Source organism: Rhincodon typus, chromosome 28 (assembly GCF_021869965.1).
Source record: "Rhincodon typus isolate 14 chromosome 28, sRhiTyp1.1, whole genome shotgun sequence".
NCBI classification, from domain to species: domain Eukaryota; kingdom Metazoa; phylum Chordata; class Chondrichthyes; order Orectolobiformes; family Rhincodontidae; genus Rhincodon; species Rhincodon typus.
In genome coordinates this window covers 40,587,247-40,606,515 of record NC_063359.1, presented here as the reverse complement: position 1 = coordinate 40,606,515, position 19,269 = coordinate 40,587,247, and the positions used below count along the sequence as shown (strand labels likewise).

General features: G+C 47.6%; 1 protein-coding gene across 1 annotated transcript in view; it reads left to right on the top strand.

The window, feature by feature from the left end:
• Window positions 1-19,269, top strand: part of LOC109923636 (neurogenic locus notch homolog protein 1-like) — a 61,708-nt gene that overhangs the window by 3,732 nt on the left and 38,707 nt on the right. Inside the window, exons 3-10 of the mRNA XM_048613420.1 lie at window positions 799-1,137; window positions 8,768-8,890; window positions 10,574-10,807; window positions 11,898-12,053; window positions 12,748-12,933; window positions 14,581-14,694; window positions 17,968-18,081; window positions 18,800-19,033. Coding sequence (XP_048469377.1) covers window positions 799-1,137; window positions 8,768-8,890; window positions 10,574-10,807; window positions 11,898-12,053; window positions 12,748-12,933; window positions 14,581-14,694; window positions 17,968-18,081; window positions 18,800-19,033 — 1,500 coding nt within the window. The remainder of the gene's footprint in view (window positions 1-798; window positions 1,138-8,767; window positions 8,891-10,573; window positions 10,808-11,897; window positions 12,054-12,747; window positions 12,934-14,580; window positions 14,695-17,967; window positions 18,082-18,799; window positions 19,034-19,269) is intronic.

Genomic DNA, 19,269 nt, shown 5'->3' with positions numbered 1-19,269 from the left:
ACTGACTCTCACTGGCGTACAGTCCCACACACACTGACTCTCACTGGCGTACAGTCCCACAAACACTGACTCTCACTGGGATACAGTTCCTTACACACTGACTACTCACTGGGGTATGGTCCCACACACACTGACTCTCACTGGGGTACCGCTCCCACACACACTGACTCTCACTGGGGTACAGTCTCACACACACTGACTCTCACTGGGGTACAGCTCCCACACACACTGACTCTCACTGGGGTACAGTCCCACACACACTGACTCTCACTGGGGTCCGGTCCCACACATACTGACTCTCACTGGGGTACAGTCCCACACACACTGACCCCCACTGGGGTACAGCTGTCACACACACTGACTCTCATAGGGTACGGTTCCCACACACACTGACTCTCAACGGGGTATGACTCCCACACACACTGACTCTCACTGGGGTACAGCTCCCACACACACTGACTCTCACTGGGGTACGGCTCCCACACACACTGACTCTCATTGGGGTACAGTCCCACACACACTGACTCTCACTGGGGTACAGTCCCACAACACTGACTCTCACTGGGGTACAGTCCCACACACACTGACTCTCACTGGGGTACAGCCTCACACACACTGACTCTCACTGGGGTACACTCCCATACATTAACTCTGACTGGGACTTTACCTATTTATTTAGAATTTACTTGGTGTGGAAGGTCACAGTCTGTTGGTGAATTGGGAACTACTGAACCTTTTGCAATTTATCTGCTGTGTGATCGCTTGATGAATTAAATGAATGTTTTACCCTGGCGGCAGGAAAGCAGTGCCAACAGGCAGACCCCTGTGCATCCAATCCGTGTGCCAATGGAGGTCAGTGTGTGGCGTTTGAAGCTCATTACATCTGCAAATGCATTTCTGGATTCCATGGCCCCACATGCAATCAGGACGTGAACGAATGTGGAGTAAACCCCTCGCCCTGCCGCAACGGCGGGACCTGCTTCAACCACATCGGCTCCTATCAGTGTACCTGCCCACCCGAGTACACCGGCCACAGCTGTGAGAATCTCTATGTGCCATGCTCACCGTCACCCTGCCAGAATGGGGGCACCTGTCGGCAGCTTGGGGACGCTCTGTACGATTGTACCTGCCTCCCAGGTGAGTGTCAATCTCCTGGGATAAAGATGCACCAACCATGGCACAGTTTTGAAGTACATGACATCAAGTCATCATCAAATCATACACTTAATAACAGAGAATAACGGGAGTGAGTTACAGACTAGAATCTATACAGGGGATGGTGTTGGTGTTCAAGGTGGAGTGTTATATGTGTTCAGTATTGGGCTACTTTTGAAGAGTGATCTGTTTATAGTTTGAGAGTCTGTGCTGTATTTCATGAGCGAGGGGAAGCAGGGATAGAGGGAGCCGGGCAGTGCACTCGTGGTTATGGGATTGTGTTGTTTAAGTGAGTTGAGTGAAGCTCCTAATCTTGCAGGAAACATCTGTGCAGCCGGCTCCTGGGCTGTCTCAAGCTGTGGAGCCGGGCACTAGATTGGCAGCAGTGAGAGCTGGTCACTGCACCTGGCCTTCCCCCACCTCATTCACACCCTCATGCCACTGAGCCCCGGTCTAACCCTCCACCCTTTCCAGACACCTTCAAGCCATGGTGTTGGGTTGTGACTGAGAGAAATGTCGATAGCTGGGTGGACAGAACAATGCAGTCGCGAGTGATGTTTGGTTTCAAGTTGAGGCAGCTGTTCAGCAAAGGGACTATGTTTTGTTTATTTTGCAACTTAAAGATTTGGTAAAAGCTGTCATTTATCCATCCAGTCGCCAAGCTTCATTACAAAAGTCTCTTACCTGTAAGATATAACTCTTAGTTCAGCCTATTCCCATTCTGCACAGAAAGAGACTATTCAACTTATTTTTATTGAATCACACTGGCTGGGTCAGGATTTATTGCCTGTCCCTAGCTGCCCTTGAGAAGGTGGTGGTGATCTGCCCTTTTGAACTGCTGCAGTCCATGCGCTGTAGGTAGACCCACAAAGCTGTTCAGGAGAGAGTTACAGTATTTTGAGGAACCTCCTGCAGAGATGTCCTGGAGCTGAGATGACTGACCTCCAACAATCTTCCTACATGTCAGATGACTCCAACCAGCAGAGAGGTGCCCTCCCTAAGCCCCGATGCCCATTGATTCCAGTTTTGCTAGGGCTCCTTGATGCCAAATTTGTTGAATGCAGCCTTGATGTCAAGGGCCGTCACTCTCACCTAACTTCTGGAATTCAGCTCTTTTGTCCATGTTTGAACTAAGGCTATAGTGAGGTTAGGAGCTGAGTGGCCCTGGCAGAACCCAAACTGTATGAAGTCTGTCCCATTTAGCACGGTGACAGTGCCTCACAACACGATGAAGGGTATTCTCAATGTGAAGGCGGGACTTCGTCTCCACAAGGACTGCATGGTGGTGACTCTTACTGAATCTGTCGTGGACAGATGCGTTTGCAGCCAGCAGATTGGTAAGGATGAGATCAAATATGATTTTCCCTCTTTTTGGTTCCCTCACCACCTGCCACAGATCCAGTTAAGCAGCTATGTCCTTTAGGACCTGACCAGCTCGATCAGTAGTGCCTGCCGAGCCACTCTTGGTGGTGGACATTGAAACCCCCCACCCAGAGTACATTTTGTGCCCTTGCCACTCTCGTGCTTCCTTCAAGTATTATTCAACATGGAGGAGTACTGATTCATCAGCTGAGGGAGGACAGTACGTGGTAATTGGCAAGCGGTTTCCTTGTCCATGTTTAAACTGCAACCATCAGACTTCATGGGGTCTGGAGTCAATGTTGAGGATACCCAGGGCAATTCCCTCCCAACTGTGTACTACTGTGCTGCCACCTCTGCTGGGTCTCTGGTGGGTCAGGACATATTCAGGGATGGTGATGGTAGTGTCTGGGATATTGTCTGTAAGGTGATTCTGTGAGTATGATTATGTCAGGCTATTGCTTGACTAGTTTGTGAGACAGCTCTCCCAACTTTGGGACTAACCCTCAGATATTAATAAGGAGGACTTTGCAGGGTTGACAGGGCTGTTTCTGCTGTTGTTGTTTCTGGTGCCTAGGTCGATGTCAGGTGGTGCATCCGGCTTCATTCCTTTGCTGGGACTTTTTCAAGTGGTGAGGTATAATTAAATGGCTTGCTCCACCATTTCAGAGGGTAGTTAAGAGTTAACCAGATTTCTGTGGGTCTGGAGTCACATGTAGGCCACAACGAGTAATCACAAGAGTTTTCCTTCCCTAAAGGACATGAGCAAACTAGATGGGTTTTTACAACTATTAAGCATAGTTGAAGGGCCCTAACAATATTATGGGAATAGCACTAAACTAAATTAGTGAAACATGATTTTCCTTTCACAAAACCATGTTCATTTTACCTGATAGCACTGAGATTTTCTCAGTGCCCATTACAATCTCCTTAATAATAGATTGCTGTATTTTCCCCACAACGGATATCAGTGTATCTGGCTTTTAGTTTCTTGTTTTCTGCCTTTGTCTTTTCTGGATTAACAAAATGATATTGGCTACTTTCCAATCTGATAGGACCTTCCCATAATCTAGGGAATTCTTGAAAATGAGAACCAAATCATCGACTGCTGAATAAAGAGATAGGTAGGTGCAGCGAACTATTCGGAATGCAAATGGCGTATTGGCCTTCCTTGTAAGATGGTTTGAGTTCAGAAGTAGGGACGTCTTATGCAGTTGTACAGGGTCTTGATCAGACCATAACTGAAATACTGAATGCGGTTTTGGTCTTCCTAACTAAGAAAGGATATACTTGCATGGACCAGGTTTCTGTGCTGAACCATAATTATTAGTTATTACAAATAAATAGATTCTAGCTACACAGAAGTTATAAACTGGTGACATATAACTCTAATCCACTTATAAAAGCCCCCTCTAAATACACATACCTACATAAAAACATATAGTGATATGCGTGGTGGGAAAGACTGGGAAAGCAGTCCAGTGGCCCTGTATTTTTTTAAATTCACTCATGGGATGTGGGTGTCACTGGCTGGGCCCAGTATTTATTGCCTGTTCGTAGTTACCCGTTGAGAAGGAGGTGGTGAGCGGTCTTCTCCAACCACTGCAGTCCATGTGCTATAGGTAGACCTACAATGCCCTTAGGAGGGAATTCCAGGATTTTGACCCAGTGACAATGAAGGAACGGGGATATATTTCCAAGTCGGTGAGTGGCTTGGAGGGGAACTTACTGGGAGTGGTGTTCCCATGTATCCACTACCCTTGTCCTCCTAGACGGAAATGGTCATTGGTTTGGAAGGCACTGGCTGAGAGGTCTTGTTGAGCCTTGAAGACTCCTACATTGCAAAACCAAAGAGCTTTAGAGGGGTGGCTGGTCATTCAACTGTGGTGGTGTCACCCTCATTATGACTGGTATTTGTGCTGCCTCTGAATTGGTCATGGGGAATTGATTGGCAGCAGGAGGTGAAGGATGGGAACTAGACTAGGGATAGTGCGGGCAGCCAGCCGTGATGCATACAGGGTCGAATAATCAGCCAGGCACCAAGCAACCTAATGGCCAAGGGGAGGGTGCAGGGGCTGTGATAAAAAGAACAGTGAAGGCCAAGCAGTTTTGTGAACTGGAACTGTTCCCCAGGTGAGAGGAGTCTGCATTCCAACCAAGATCTGTCTCACACTGAGCTATAACTGTCTGTGACACAGGAATCTTGCTGCTCTGCTCCTCCCGCTGTCACGTCACTGATTCACCGTGTCATCAATGTCTTCAGCTCCACCTCAGTGACTACTTTACTGCCATCCTGATCGGTTCAGTCAACTCACTCCATATCCTCTTCATCCACCATTCTCTACACCAAGGACTCCTCGATTCCAACATTCTCATCCTTGTTTTCAAACCCCTCTGGCCTCATTCCCTCCCTATCTCTGTAACATCCTCCAGCCCCTATACCCCTCCCTATCTCTGTAACCTCCTCTAGCCCCTACACCACTCGCTACCGCTGTAACCTCCTCCAGCCCCTATACCCCTTCCATGTCTCTGTACCCTCCTCCAGCCGCTATAGCCCTCCCTAGCTCTGTCACCTCCTCCAGCCCCTACACGCCTTGTTATCTCCGTCACCTCCTCCAGGCCCTACACCCCTCGTTATCTCTGTCACCTCCTCCAGCCCCTATACCCCTCCCTATTTCTGTAACTTCCTCCAGCCCCTTACATTCCTCCCTATCTCTGTCCCCTCCCCCAGATCTGCAATCCTCTGAGATCTCTGCCATCCTCCAATTCTGGCATCTCAAGCATTTCAAACATAAATGGGGAGATGATGGCCTAGTAGTATTATCACTAGACTATTAATCCAGGAAACCCCGGTAATGTTCTGGGGAACCTAGATTCAAATCTCACCACGGCAGCTGTGGAATTTCATATCAATAAAAATCTAGAATTAAGAATCTAATGAATCCATTGTTAATTGTCACAAAAACCCACCTGGTTCACTTGTCCTTTAGAGCAGGAAACTTCCATCCTTACCTGCTCTGGCCTACATGAGACTCCAGACACAAAACAATGTAACTGATTCTTAACTGCCCTGTGAGCAATTAGGGATGGGCAATAAATGCTGGTTTAGCCAGTGATGCCCTCAGCCTGTGAATGAATGAGGGAAAAAAAATCCTCTGATTCCCATTGGTGACTATGCCTTCAGCTGTTAGAGCCTCATGTTCCGGAATACCCTCTTAAACCTCTCTGCCCCTCTTTCACATGCTCATATCTCAAGGTATGGTGTTAAAGCTGCTACATAAATCCAGGTTGTTGTTGTTGGTGAGCTGTTCCTGTATCCAATTGAAGGAAATCTGTTTTCTTGGAGCTTGCAGTTTTATTTCACAGAGTGGTAGAGGGGGTTGTTGTAGTTCCAGTAGGGCATGAGGGGTGGAGGGAGGATAAAATAATGGCCACCTCTGAGGGTGGGGGCTGATGATGTGGGCTAGGGTGCCTAAAATGTGGGACAGGACATTCAAATCCAAGCTGCGCTGTTCATGAAGCAATTCCTCACATGAAGTAGGAACCTGGGACTCTCTCATCCCAAAAAAATTGCAGAGACTGGGACAGGGAAGATGGGACAATGGTGAGGGTGGGTTTTGGGGTGAGCTAGTACAGTTCTGAGGGACTGAATGGCCTCCTCTGTGCCTACATTCCCAGGAAGAGAATGATGTGAGAAAGGATAGAGTATCTGAGTGAGAGCCAGAGGGTGGAAGACAGGGTGTGGGATGTAGAGATGGGGTGAGAGTGTGGGGGAGAGATGGTGAAGAGGTAGAGAGTGGCTGAGGGGGGAGATAGAGAATGGAGAAAGAGAGATGGGAGTGAGAGAGAGAGGGGGGAGGGAGAAGAGGTAAGGGAGTGGGAGAGTGAGAAAGAGGAGGGGAGTCAGAGGAAGTTGGTGAGAGAGAAAAGATTAAGTGGAGTGAGTGAGAAGGGGAGAGAGAGAAGAGAATGGTTGTGGGGAGTGAGGAGTAGAGGGAGGCAGAGGCGGGGAGAGTGGGGCAAGGAGAGACAGAGGTGGGGGGGGATGGGAAGGTGTGGAGCCAGATTACACCAGGCAATCAAACATTGCAATCAAAACTTAAATATAAAAATCACAGGAAGTTTGGGCTTTGACAATTTAACTTCCTGTTTCTCAGTGCTTTGAAGGTGCAGCTTCCTGTTAGCAGTGTTTGACCCAAATTAGTAATCCCTGACAAACACACTTACGTTCTGAATTTAAACAAAAAACTCTTGATGTTTAATATCGTAATCTGTCTGTTTTTGAGAAACCCGTGTGTTTCTGAGTTGAGGAAAGTTCTGGAATTTCTCACTAATGTGCGTGAGTGGCCTACTTCCAGAGGTGAAGCCTCAGGAACCAGCTGTGTCATTGGCCAAACCCCTGCTTCCTTATCGTATTCCTGGCTCTGTCCGATTCTAACTTTAAACACACGCATGGCCAAATCATTTCGGAAACTGCCGTCAATTTATGACTGGTGAGCTTGGCCCCGGGAGAGAAAAGATTGAGTTAAATCAAGGCTGATCAAGACCACATGAATCTGCATTTTTCCTCATGCAAACCCTTTTGTTAATTCATTCACAGGATGTGTGCATTACTGATTGAATGTCGAGGAGCCTCCTGAATCAGTTCATCATGTTGGGCAGGACTCATATGCTCAGGCGGGTAGGAACAGCTGGTTTCCTCCCTTAAAGGGCACCAGCAACCCAGTTGGAATTTGATGAGTGGGTAACACTCTCACCTTGTCCTGATCCAGAAAATCGAGCACAATTTGATTCCATCTGACACATGCTCAGCGCAGTACTGAGGAAGGGTTGTATTGCCAGAGTCACCATCTTTTAAATGCAAGATTGAAGCAAGCAAGACTTCATGTGTGTATCAGGAGTATATCAATGATCTCAAGCTCATGATTCAATGAAATGCAGAGGCATTCTCTCATGTCTTGAGGCCAAGATTGTTGTGTAAGAGCTTGAGGAGCTTTGAGCAACCTTGCGATGATGTAATTGTACAGCACTTCATTGGGCATAAACAGTACAAGGTGGGCAGGGTTGAAAGGAAAATTGAAACTCAGAGAGAGCAAGGCAGAAGCCTGTAGTCTCTTTGTGTGAATGTTAGACACATGTGTAGATAGGCAGCAAGGGTAGACCGTGGACTGTTAGGTGTGACATTTTATGGAACAGTCTTTCATTAATGGAACAGCAAATGCAAATGTTTTCTTTCACTTTTTCCAAAGAGTGGTTAACCCTGTCAACACCCATAACCCTGTGCATTGTGACAGCTCTGCTCTGCCTCATGTTGACATGTTTCATATGCACCTTTGCCTGAAATGATTGACCCAAATTGCAGACTCGAGAATTCCTCAGCTCTCATTCCGTGTGAGAGATCCAGTGAGGTGTGCAGTGAGTTTATACCGGGGCAGGGGGTTGGTCTTTTCCGTTAGTGAGGTGAGGAGGGGTTAGGTTGAAACCCTTACCTGAGGGGAGAGAGTGAGGAGAACTGGTCTCCAGGCCTGTTACAGGGATCTCAGTGAGACATCTAAAACTCCATGAGGCTTTGACAGAACCGATCCCGACAGGCTGTCATCCTGCACCACCCCGAATCCGGGCTACATGGAGGTGGGGGAGTGGACACAGTCCCAGGAAAAGGTGGAAGCATTTTGGACTGAGTGACGGAGGAATGTTTTCATGGAGGAGGTGAGTCCTTGGAATTCTCTGGTTGAGGGGCAGTGGGTTTCTGTCCCTGAGTAAGGTCAAGATTGAGATCAGTCAGTAACGGATATGGGGAGCAAGCGGGATAGTGAAAGAGGAGTAAAAGATCAGCCATGATCATACTGAATGATGGAGTAGGTTCAAGGGGCCGAATGGGCTACTTTTCCTCAGATTTATGCTTTTGTGTAAAATTAGGGGCTCATCTGTCTGAAAGAGGCGGTAATATCCAACGGAGAACTCAGGAATGTGCTCCGACAGGGAGTAGTTGAGATGAATCGTATTAAGGGGAAGCTGGATAAAGATACGAGAGCGAAAGGAATAGAAGGGAAAAGTGTGATGAAGAGGGGCAGGGAGGAGTCACATGTGAAGCCCAGAACAGCTGGGCTGAATGGCCTCTTTCTGAGCTGTCAATTCAATCTGATACCAACCTGAGTCCAGGGAAGGTCATGATTTGACCCAATGAGGAACTGGAACTAGACCTGGTTTGTCATGGAGTGTTACAGATTGAACGGATTTCTCTTTATTCCAGGGTTTTCTGGACAGGACTGTGAGGTGAATGTGGACGATTGTGCTGAGCATCACTGTCAGAATGAAGGCCTGTGTGTGGACGGTGTGAACACGTACAACTGCCAGTGTCCGCCAGAGTGGACAGGTAAACACTTGGTATTACTGTTCCTGAATGCCCCACTATCAACATTCAGGGGTTGCTATTGTCCAGACACTGAACTGGACCAGCTGTATAAATACTGTGGCATGTGCGAAGGTCGAAAGTTGGGAATACTGCGGTGAGCAGTTATCTCTTGTCTCCCCAAAGTCTGTCCACAATCTACAAGACACAAATCAGGAGTGTGATGCAATACTCCCCACTTGCATGGTTGAGTGCAGCTCCAACAACACTCAAGAAGCTTGACATCATTCAGGACAAAGCAGCCACTTGATTGGCACTACATCCACAAGTATCCACTCCCTCCACTACTGACACTTCATAGCAGCAGTGTGTACTATCTCCAAGATGCACTGCAGAAATTTACCAATGTTCCTTAGACAGCACCTTCCAAACTCATGAGCACATCCATCTAGAAGGACAAGGGAAGCAGATATACATGGGAACACTACCCCTGCAAGTTCTCCTCCAAGCCACTCACCATTCTGACTTGGAAATATTTTGCTGTTTCCTCACTGTCGCTGGAATTGCCTCCCTAATGGCATTGTGGGTCTACCTACACCACGTGATCTGCAGCAGTTCAAGAAGGCAGCTCACCACAGCCTTCTCAAGGGAGCAACCAGGAATGGATCAATAAATGCTGGCCAAGCCAATGACACCTACATACCACAAAAATGCATTTAAAAAAAAAAATCAGAGGATGCATAGAAACCTGTAGCATGGGAGGAAGCTCCTCAGCCAACTGTATCCACTCCCTCCCAGCAAGGCCCCATTTAATCCATCCTTTCCAGCCCTTGCTCTGTAGTCTGTAGTTTATTGCTCTTCAAGCAAATATCCAAAAGTTATTTAAATATGATGAAGATTTCCACCCTGGTGAAGCTGACCAACAGTGAGCTCCAATTAGCCATTGTGAAGACACAGCTCACCTAAGAATCTACCTCTTTGGCCTAGCTTTTGGTCATGTGTCTTAATCTTACAGAATCTTAGAATTTTTACGGTGCAGGAGGCCATTCAGCCCATCGTGCCTGCATCGACTCTTCAAACAATCAGCATTACCCAGTGTCAATCTCCTGCTTTCTCCCCATAACCTGTACACTGTTTCAACACGAAAAATCACCCAATGGCCTCTTGATGTGCTTAAACATTTGATTTAGTTTCCGTGAAGCTCCTTTGGGATGATTTAATGCTTTGCAGGGTTGCTAATATAATTGCAGTCGATTTTGGTGAGATCTTTGTCACCCAAATTGAAAAGGGTAGGCACCTTGTTGTTTTTTTGATCCTGGTGATATTCTTTTCACACTGAGTTCCCCCCCTCCACCTCTGAAGGGGCCCAGGTGCAAGTCCAGCAATGGTAGCGAGCTATTCGCTCATGGCACCACCACAGTCTTCACCTGCAGTTCCCGTTGGATGGATATGGTAGCGATCAGGTGTTGGGGTTTGGAAGGTGGGACAAAGGGTTTGGAGAGTGGGGATGAGGGTTGGGGTGGGACTCTGGCCAAACATGTACCACAGCCTCTCGCTCCACACCTTTTCCTAGCCCGAGGGGAGGCTGCGGATATCTGATGACCATTCCCCTCAGACCCTTGGTCTCTGGCTGCAAAGACAGTTGTGAGGAGTGGGTGGGATGGAGGCCGAGGTTTATTTGAGGTTTGTTCTGCTTCCTGCTCCCAGGTCAGTTTTGTACAGAGGATGTGGACGAGTGCCAGCTCCAGCCCAATGCCTGTCAGAATGGAGGCACCTGCCATAACACAAATGGGGGCTACAACTGTGTCTGTGTCAACGGCTGGACAGGGGATGATTGCAGTGAGAACATCGATGACTGTGCCATTGCTGCCTGCTACAGTGGGGCCACGTGCCATGATCGTGTCGCCTCCTTCTACTGCGAATGTCCCCATGGCAGGACCGGTATGAATTTGGGAGGCCACTGCCTCTGACTTTTCGCCCCCTCTGACTCTTCGTGCCATTAACCTTTCACCCCCTCTAGCCTTGCACTCTCTCTGGCCTTTCACTCCCTCTGACCTTACCCTGCCACTAATGTTTCACCTCTCTATCATTTCACCTCCTCTGACCTTTCACCAACACGGACCTTTCACCAGCACTAATCTTTCACACTGATGTCTAAATGTGAAATATTATGTGTTGATGGTATAATGAAGGAATAAAGGTTGCAGAGGGATCTGTAGAGACATACACACGTCTTGAAAATAGCGCAGGTTAATAGGCCCTAAAAAACGCACAAATGCTGGAAATAAAGAGCAGTGTGGTGTCAGGGTCATGACCCTCCTGCAGGTCCAGGTTCAAACCCCACCTCGGGATGGGATGGTCACAGAGATGTGTCCCAACTGGTTCATTTAGAAACATCAAACACTGAGCTCCTTTCCTCAGGAACTTGAAAGCAGAGAAGTTCCATTAAACTGCTGGCGAACGTGGGGTTTGCTCTGTACATAATGAAAGGGATGGAGAAAGTTAAGAAAGGATTTATAACAACTGGCATTGACAAGTGACAACTGTTGTTGAGTGGGGTGGAGGGGGGGAATGTCTAAACAGAATGGGGCTCCTTTCCCCCGAAAGGAAAGGAACCTTGTAGCTGATCGGATAGGGACCTTGCAAATTAGGAATGGCTTAGAAAGGGCAGTTGTAGAGAAGATGCTTCTCTCTGTGGTGGATACAAAACAATGTTATGACACTTGGTTCAGTGCATCAACATTTCAGAGCAGAGATAGTAGGAACTGCTGATGCTAGAGTCTGAGATAACAAGGTGTGGAGCTGGATGAACACAGCAGGCCAGGCAGAAGGTCTGAAGAAGGGTCCAGACCCGAAACGTCAACATTTCAGAGCAGCTTAGATGGTTGGTGTTGGAAAGGGAATTAAGGAATGGGGTGAGTAAATGGGATCGGGGAGTGGAGGGGAAATAAACTCGAGGACAGACTGGATGGCCTGTTTGTGAGCAGGATTTCTCTCTCTTAATCATGACCCTGTTATTTTTGTCGCCCAGGGTTGCTGTGTCACCTTGATGACGCGTGCATTAGTAATCCTTGCCATGAGGAGGCGAACTGCAGCACAAATCCTGTCAACGGCAAAGCCATCTGCACATGTCCAGTTGGATTCTCGGGGGCGTCCTGCAAGCAGGATGATGATGAATGCTCTCTGGGTAACACAGCAACTAACTCCGCGCCATTCCTTCTTTCTTTTACCTCCTAACCACTTCCCCCAGGGCATTGGGTAACACTACTTCTGAGTCAGAAAGTTCAGTCCACAGACATGAAAGCTGATATGTTCAGTGCAGTGCTGAGGGAGCACCGTACTGTCGGAGGGTCAGTGCTGAGGGAGCGCCGCACTGTCGGAGGGTCAGTGCTGAGGGAGCGCCGCACCGTTGGAGGGTCAGTGCTGAGGGAGAGCCGCACTGTCGGAGGGTCAGTACTGAGGGAGCACTGCACCGTTGGAGGGTCAGTGCTGAGGGAGAGCCGCACTGTTGGAGGGTCAGTACTGAGGGAGCACCGTACTGTCGGAGGGTCAGCGCTGAGGAAGGGCCGCACTGTCAAAGGATCAGCACTGAGGAAGTGCTGCACTGTCGGGAGGGTCAGCGCTGAGGGAGTGCCGTACTGTCGGAGGGTCAGTGCTGAGGGAGCGCCGCACTGTCGGAGGGTCAGCGTGAGGAAGTGCTGCACTGTCGGGAGGGTCAGTGCTGAGGGAGTGCCGCGCTGTCAGAGGGTCGGTACTGAAGGAGAGGCGCACTGTCGGACAGTCAATAGTGAGGGAGTGCCACACTGTGAGTGTGAGTGTTTATGTATAGCTGCCTGTTTCAATCGGTTTGTAATTGCCTTTCCTGTCTCTCTTTCCTGCAGGGTCCAATCCATGTGAGCATTCAGGGAAGTGTGTGAACACCCTGGGATCCTTCAAGTGCCTATGCCAGCCTGGTTACCATGGGCCTCGCTGTGAGCTGGACATTAACGAGTGTATGTCCAGCCCCTGCCACAATGATGCCACCTGCCTTGACCTGATTGGAAAATTCCAGTGCATCTGCATGTCCGGTAGGTCCTAAGTCCAGTGCAGTTGGGTAGATGATCAGGATAAGGGTTCAAAGGTTATTCTGGAGAGGGAAGGAAGGGGCTGGACAGAGGGACACCCCATTCCCAGGTATCAGTATTGACCCCAAAGCTCTCTCTGATGTGTATGCATAACCTTGATTTGTGTCCAGGACAGTGTTTCAAAATTGTCAGTGTGAGATAAAACTGGGAAAATTAGTCAACCAGGAAGGGACTGTCCAAGGCTGCACAGGGAGGCAGACAGACTGGGAAATGGCAAGACCAGTGGCTGGATAAACTGACCGTCCCACAGGCCAAGACAGGACACTGGATGAGGTAGTCCCTCGCCACTTCCAGATCACTTTGTTTGAAGGATATGAGAGGTTGTACCGCTTGTCTCTATGTGACTCCAGCCCCTCAGAAAAACATAAAGGATAGGAGCAGGAGTCAGCCATTCGGTCCCTCGAACCTGCTCCCCTATTCAACATGATCATGGCTGATCATTGAGCTCAATACAGTAATCATGCCCTGCCCCCACATCCCTTGATCCCTTTAAGCAAAAGAGTGATATCTACCTCCTGCTTGAAAACAGATAATGATTTGGCCTCAATCACTTTCTGAAACAGTGAATTCCACAGGCTCATCACTCTCTGGATGAAGAAATTTCTCATCTCAGTCCTAAAAGGTTTATGTCTTACCCTTAAACTATGACCCCTGGTTCTGGATTCTCCCACCATCAGTAACATCCTTCCTGCATCTAACCTGTCTGCACCTGTTAGAATTTTATAGGTTTCTATGATATTCCCCCTTATTGTCCTAAACTCCAGTGAATACAATCCTAACAACTCAAACCCTCCTCATATGTCAGACCTGCCATCTAGGAATCAATTTTGTAAAGCCCATGCTCTGGGAAATGGCTCAATTTGAGTCAAAGCATTGAGAGTTGGTCAGTAAGGAGCTAAGTTACATTTTCCTGACTGGAGGGTGATCAAGCCAAGGAGTATCAGATGAATCAAGGATTCGCTAGGGGCTATCAAGAGAAATAATTTCCTACGGCCCGGGTGCTGATGTTAGGGGAAGGGAAGGGGGAGTCCAGAACAAGGGGGCAAAGCTTAGCAGTTATGTCGAATCATTTTGGGGGTGATGTTTCTTATATAGATGGGGGTAAATGGAAATCTGGAACTACCCCCTGCTGCACCATCCCCACCACTCCTTGTTGAAGCTGGGATGCCATTGATTCAAGAATGAGACTGATTGTTGTTGTCTCTTCATTGAAGGCGATTATTAGTTACGGACTGAGGTAGGCAGAGAGTGAGTTGAGATACAGGTTGTTGCTTGTTACATTGAGGGGTTGGAGCAGCTGTGAGAAACATAATTTCTTTTGTGTGTCGTATTTTCTGAGGCACTGAAGGGAGAATTGCAAGCCTGGCATTTTGCAAATAAATTATTAGTTTGGAGATGAGAAATGAATTGTGCCTAACTCCAAAAATAGTGGAAACTCCCTCTCCCTCTCCAAACTCTGAGTGAAGCCACAGAGTTAACAGCATTACAACATGGGGAAGTTTTATCTTCCACTGCCCTCAATATATAAACCAACACAGGTCCTCGAAATGGATGGGAATGGTTAATTCTGTGCATGTCTTAAATTTGCAGGATATGAGGGAGTCTTCTGTGAAATTGATATTGACGAATGTGCCAGTAATCCGTGCTTAAACAAGGGCAACTGTGTCGACAAAATCAATAAGTTTGAGTGCGAATGCCCCTCAGGTAGGTACCAATGTTCAATAAACCTTCACCCTTTTGCCTGAGCTCTCTGAGCCAAGCCTGTTATTAATCCCGGCCTGCAGGCAGGCTTTACTGACCAAGACATGGCCTACACTCACTGCCATCCCACGGCATCTGGGATCATCTGTCTAAGGCCAGAATTATTCACAGCAACTGAAATCTCAGAAAGTGAACTGAACACTAAAAAAAACAAACCAATTTGTGTCTTAGGTAAAATAACTGTTCCTGCAGGAATATGATTGGAACCTTTCTGGCTGCATTGGCACTCATAGAGTCACAGTCACAGAGTCATATAGCACAGAAACAGATCCTTTGGCCCAACTAGTCCGTGCCAACCAGGTTTCCTAAACTAAACTAGTCCCACTTGCCTGTGTTTGGCCCATATCCCTCTAAACTCTTCCCATTCGTTACTTATCCAAATCTCTTTTAAATGTTGTAATCATACTGCACCCACCTCTTCCTCTGGCAATTCATTCCACACACAAACCACTCTTCGTTAAAATAGGATTGCCCTCATATCCTTTTTAAAACTTTCTCCTCTCATTGTTAAAAATATGCCCCCTAGTTGTAAACTCCCCACCCTAGGGAAAAGACCCTTGCTACTCACCTTATCTATGATCCTCATGATTTTATAAATGTCTATTAGGTCGCTTGTCAACCCCTTATGCTGCAAATGAAAAAGGTTGCAGCCTATTTTTATAACTTAAACCCTCCATTCCCAGCAACATCCTGGTAAATCTTTCTGAACTCTCTCCAATTTAATAAGATCCTTCCAATAGCAGGGCGACCAGAACTGCACACCGTACTCCAGAGAGGGCCTCACCAACATCCTGTACAACCTTAACATGACATCCTAACTCCTATACTCAAAGGTCTGAGCAATGGAGGCAAGTTTGGTAAACACCTTCTGAACCACAATGCCTACATGTGATGCAAATTTCAAAGAATTATGTACCTCAACCCCTACGTCTCTGTTCTACAACACTGCCCATGGCCCCTACATTTAATTGTACAAGTTCCGCCCTTGTTTGTTTTACCGAAATGCAATACCCAACATTTATCCAAAATAAACTCTGTCTGCCACTTCTCAGTCCATTGACCCAATTGATTAAGATCTCTTTGTAATCTTAGACAACCACCTTCACTGTCTGCAATAACACCAATTTTGGTATCACCTGCAAACTTACTAACTGTGCCTCCTATATTATCATCCAAATCGTTTATATAAATGACAAACAAAAGTGGACCCAGCACCAATCCTTGTGGAACACTGCTGGGCACAGGCCGTCAGTCCGAGAAACAACTCTCCACCACCACCCTCTGTCTCCTACTGTCAAGCCGATTTTGCATCCAGTTGGCAAGCTGACCCTGAATCCCACGTGATCTGACTTTACCAATTAGTCTACCATGCGGAACCTTATCAAAGGTTTTACTAAAGTCCATGCAAACAATGTCTACTCGTCTGCCCGCATTAATCTTTTTGGTTACTTTCTCAAAAAACTCAATCAAGTTTGAAAGACACGATTTGCCTCGTACAAAACCATGCTGACATTTCTTAGTCATTCCTTGCCTCTCCAAATGTATATAAAACCAACTTCAGAATCAGCTCCAACAACTTACCCATCACCGAAGTCAGGCTCACCAGTCTATTGTTCCCAGGCTTCTCCTTACAGCCTTTCTTAAATAAAAGCACAATATAAGCCACCCTCCAGTCCTCTGGCACCTCACCCATAGTTATAGATGATGTAAATATCTCTGCTAGGAGCCCTGCAAATTCTTCCCTAACTTCCCATGTCGTCCTGGGATACCTAGGTTAGGTCCCAAAGATTTGTCCGCCTTTATGTTTTCTACGACCCTCCAGCACTTCGTCTTCTGTCATGTGAACTGATTTCAAAACATCAATATTTATTTTCCTGAGTTCTCTAGCTTCCATTTCTTTCTCCACAGTAAAAACTGACACGAAGTATTAATTTTGTATCTCTCCCATCTCCTGAGCGTTGGCGCATAGACCATTTTGTGATCTGTAACTGGCCCTTTTCTCTCTAGTTGCTGTTTTCCTCTTAATGTACTTGTAGAATCTCTTTAGATTATCCTTAACGTTATCCGCGAAGAGTCTCTCATATCCCCTCTTTGCCCTCTCTCTCTTTCTTTCTATTTGAGAACAATTATTCGCCTTTTATTTTTAACATGGATTGTTCCCTACAGTTTCACACAAACCTAAAACCCACACTGAGTCTCATTGGGGTATGGCTCCCACACACTGAGTCTTACTAGGACAGGGTGGAGGGATCAGTTGTGTAATGAATAAAATGAAAATTTTTAAGGGACCCTGTGTGCGATGTGAGCTGTGAGGCTTCCTGCCAGCTCTAAGTTTCATGCAGACTCCTTGCTGTCATTCACAGCAGACCTGTCTGGGAAACAGTGAACATAACAGCAGCACTGAGCCGGTGACAGCAAGGTGCTCAGCTCTTTGTCCCACCGTCCAATGTGCACACTCCCACTCTCTAGTACACATCACCAGCCATTGCCTGTCTCAGAGACACACTCCCACTCCTGTTCCCACAGTCACAGTCTCCTACTCATTGTGACCCACATACTCTCACTTACACACACACAGCAATGCCCTTTCTCAGACATGCACAGGCACGCACTCACTCTCACATGCATTCCAGGGATGATACATTAACTTGTGAAATTTGTCTGGGGACTTATTAATGGCTCCCTGTGTCCTGACTCCTTTCTGATCTTCACACACCTCTCGAGTGGCCCCACAGCACCCGGGTCCTTCTGGAATCTCAGTCTGCACCAGCTGAATCCTGATATCACTGGAGGCATTGTGTAGATTCATAGAATACCTACAGTGCAAAAGAGGCCATTCAGCCCACGAGTCCACAATGACCCTCCAAAGATAATCCCACCCAGACCCACCCCCCTACCCTTGTCCCCATAACCCTACATTTCCCATGGTTAACCCTCCTAACCTGCACATCTTTGAACTGTCCACGTGGACTGACCCTTCCTGCCCATCCAAAAACTTTACTCATGTCCTCCCAAAACTAACCACCCCTTTCAACAAGAGATGTCACCCATCCGTCCCCAAAACTCAGTGTCCCTCACCCCCATTAGCAATGCCCCAAACCCACTGCCCAACACCCCCCCCAACTCCCAAGCGATGCCCTGTTCCCTATGTTCACCTCTCCTGCAGTTGGATTGAGGTCTGACCCTGTTGCGTTTGTTTTCTGATGATCTCTTCAGGATTCAATGGGAATCTGTGTCAGATGGATGTGGACGAATGTGCAAGTACTCCCTGTCAGAATGGAGCCCGCTGTGTGGATGGACCCAACAAATATCACTGTCAATGTTTGGAAGGTCAGTGCTCCTCTTCTTCCCTCCATTCCTTTGCTCCATCAGTTGCTCCAACTTGATTTTGTTGTCCTCCTTTCCAACCACGCACTTACTGCTTCTACCCAATCTCCATGTACCTTCATTGTCCCTCTTCTTACCTGCCCCTGTCTGCATCTTCAGTCACACATTTTCTGCTTCTCCAATTCTTCACCCAACTGCTCTGTGATTTAATCAGTGACATCTCCTGTTTGTAAGAGATCACAGACTCGTTCATCATCAACGGGCCTTCATTGTGTGGGTAAGAGAGACAGAGATCTGTATTTCCCTCCTTTGGACACAGCACCCCTCTCCTTTCTGTGTCTCATCACCCTCCCCATCTTTTATTCTCATTCCCCCATTCCTTTCTCCCACTCCCTCCTATCTTTCTCTCCTCCCATTTCTGTCACACTCCTTGACTCTCCGACTCTCCCCGTCTTTCTCATGCTCCCATTCTGTCCCTCACACAGTCTCTCTCTCTCTGTCATGTTCCTGCCCTCACACTCTCCCTCTGTTTCTCACGTTCTCTCTCTAACATGCTCCCCTGATCTCTCTCGTACTCTCCCTTTCTCTCCTGCTCTCCCTCTCCCCTTTCTCTCCCTCTTTTCTCATTCTCCCCCTCCCCTCTCTCTCTAATTCCCCCTCTAATTCCGTCCCTCTACTCAGCGATGTCTCCTTTCTTATTGGTGTTGTGGTTCTCCTGTAGGTTTTACTGGAACACTGTGTGAGACAGACATCGATGAGTGTGAGCAGGACCCCTGTCACTATGGCGTTTGTAAGGATGCGATTGCGAGCTTTCTCTGTGTCTGTAACCAGGGTTACACAGGCCGAGTGTGTGATATCAACATTAACGAGTGTCAGAGCCAGCCATGTCAGAACGGAGGAAGCTGCCAGGATAAGATCGATGGTTACCTGTGTGCCTGTCTGAAAGGAACCACAGGTACTCAGCTCTCCCCTCTCTGCACATCCCCGGCCTTCTTCCTCCAGTTCCTCATTCCCGTGTTCAACCTCAATCCTTCACACCCACCCCACCCAACCCCTCATGCTTTCTGATGTCCTGGGAATCTGTAACCTCAGTAAGTACATTCTCAACAATACGGTAATTGAATTATGAGAGAGATAGTAGGAACTGCCGATGCTGGAGTCAGAGATAACAAGGTGTAGAGCTGGATGAAC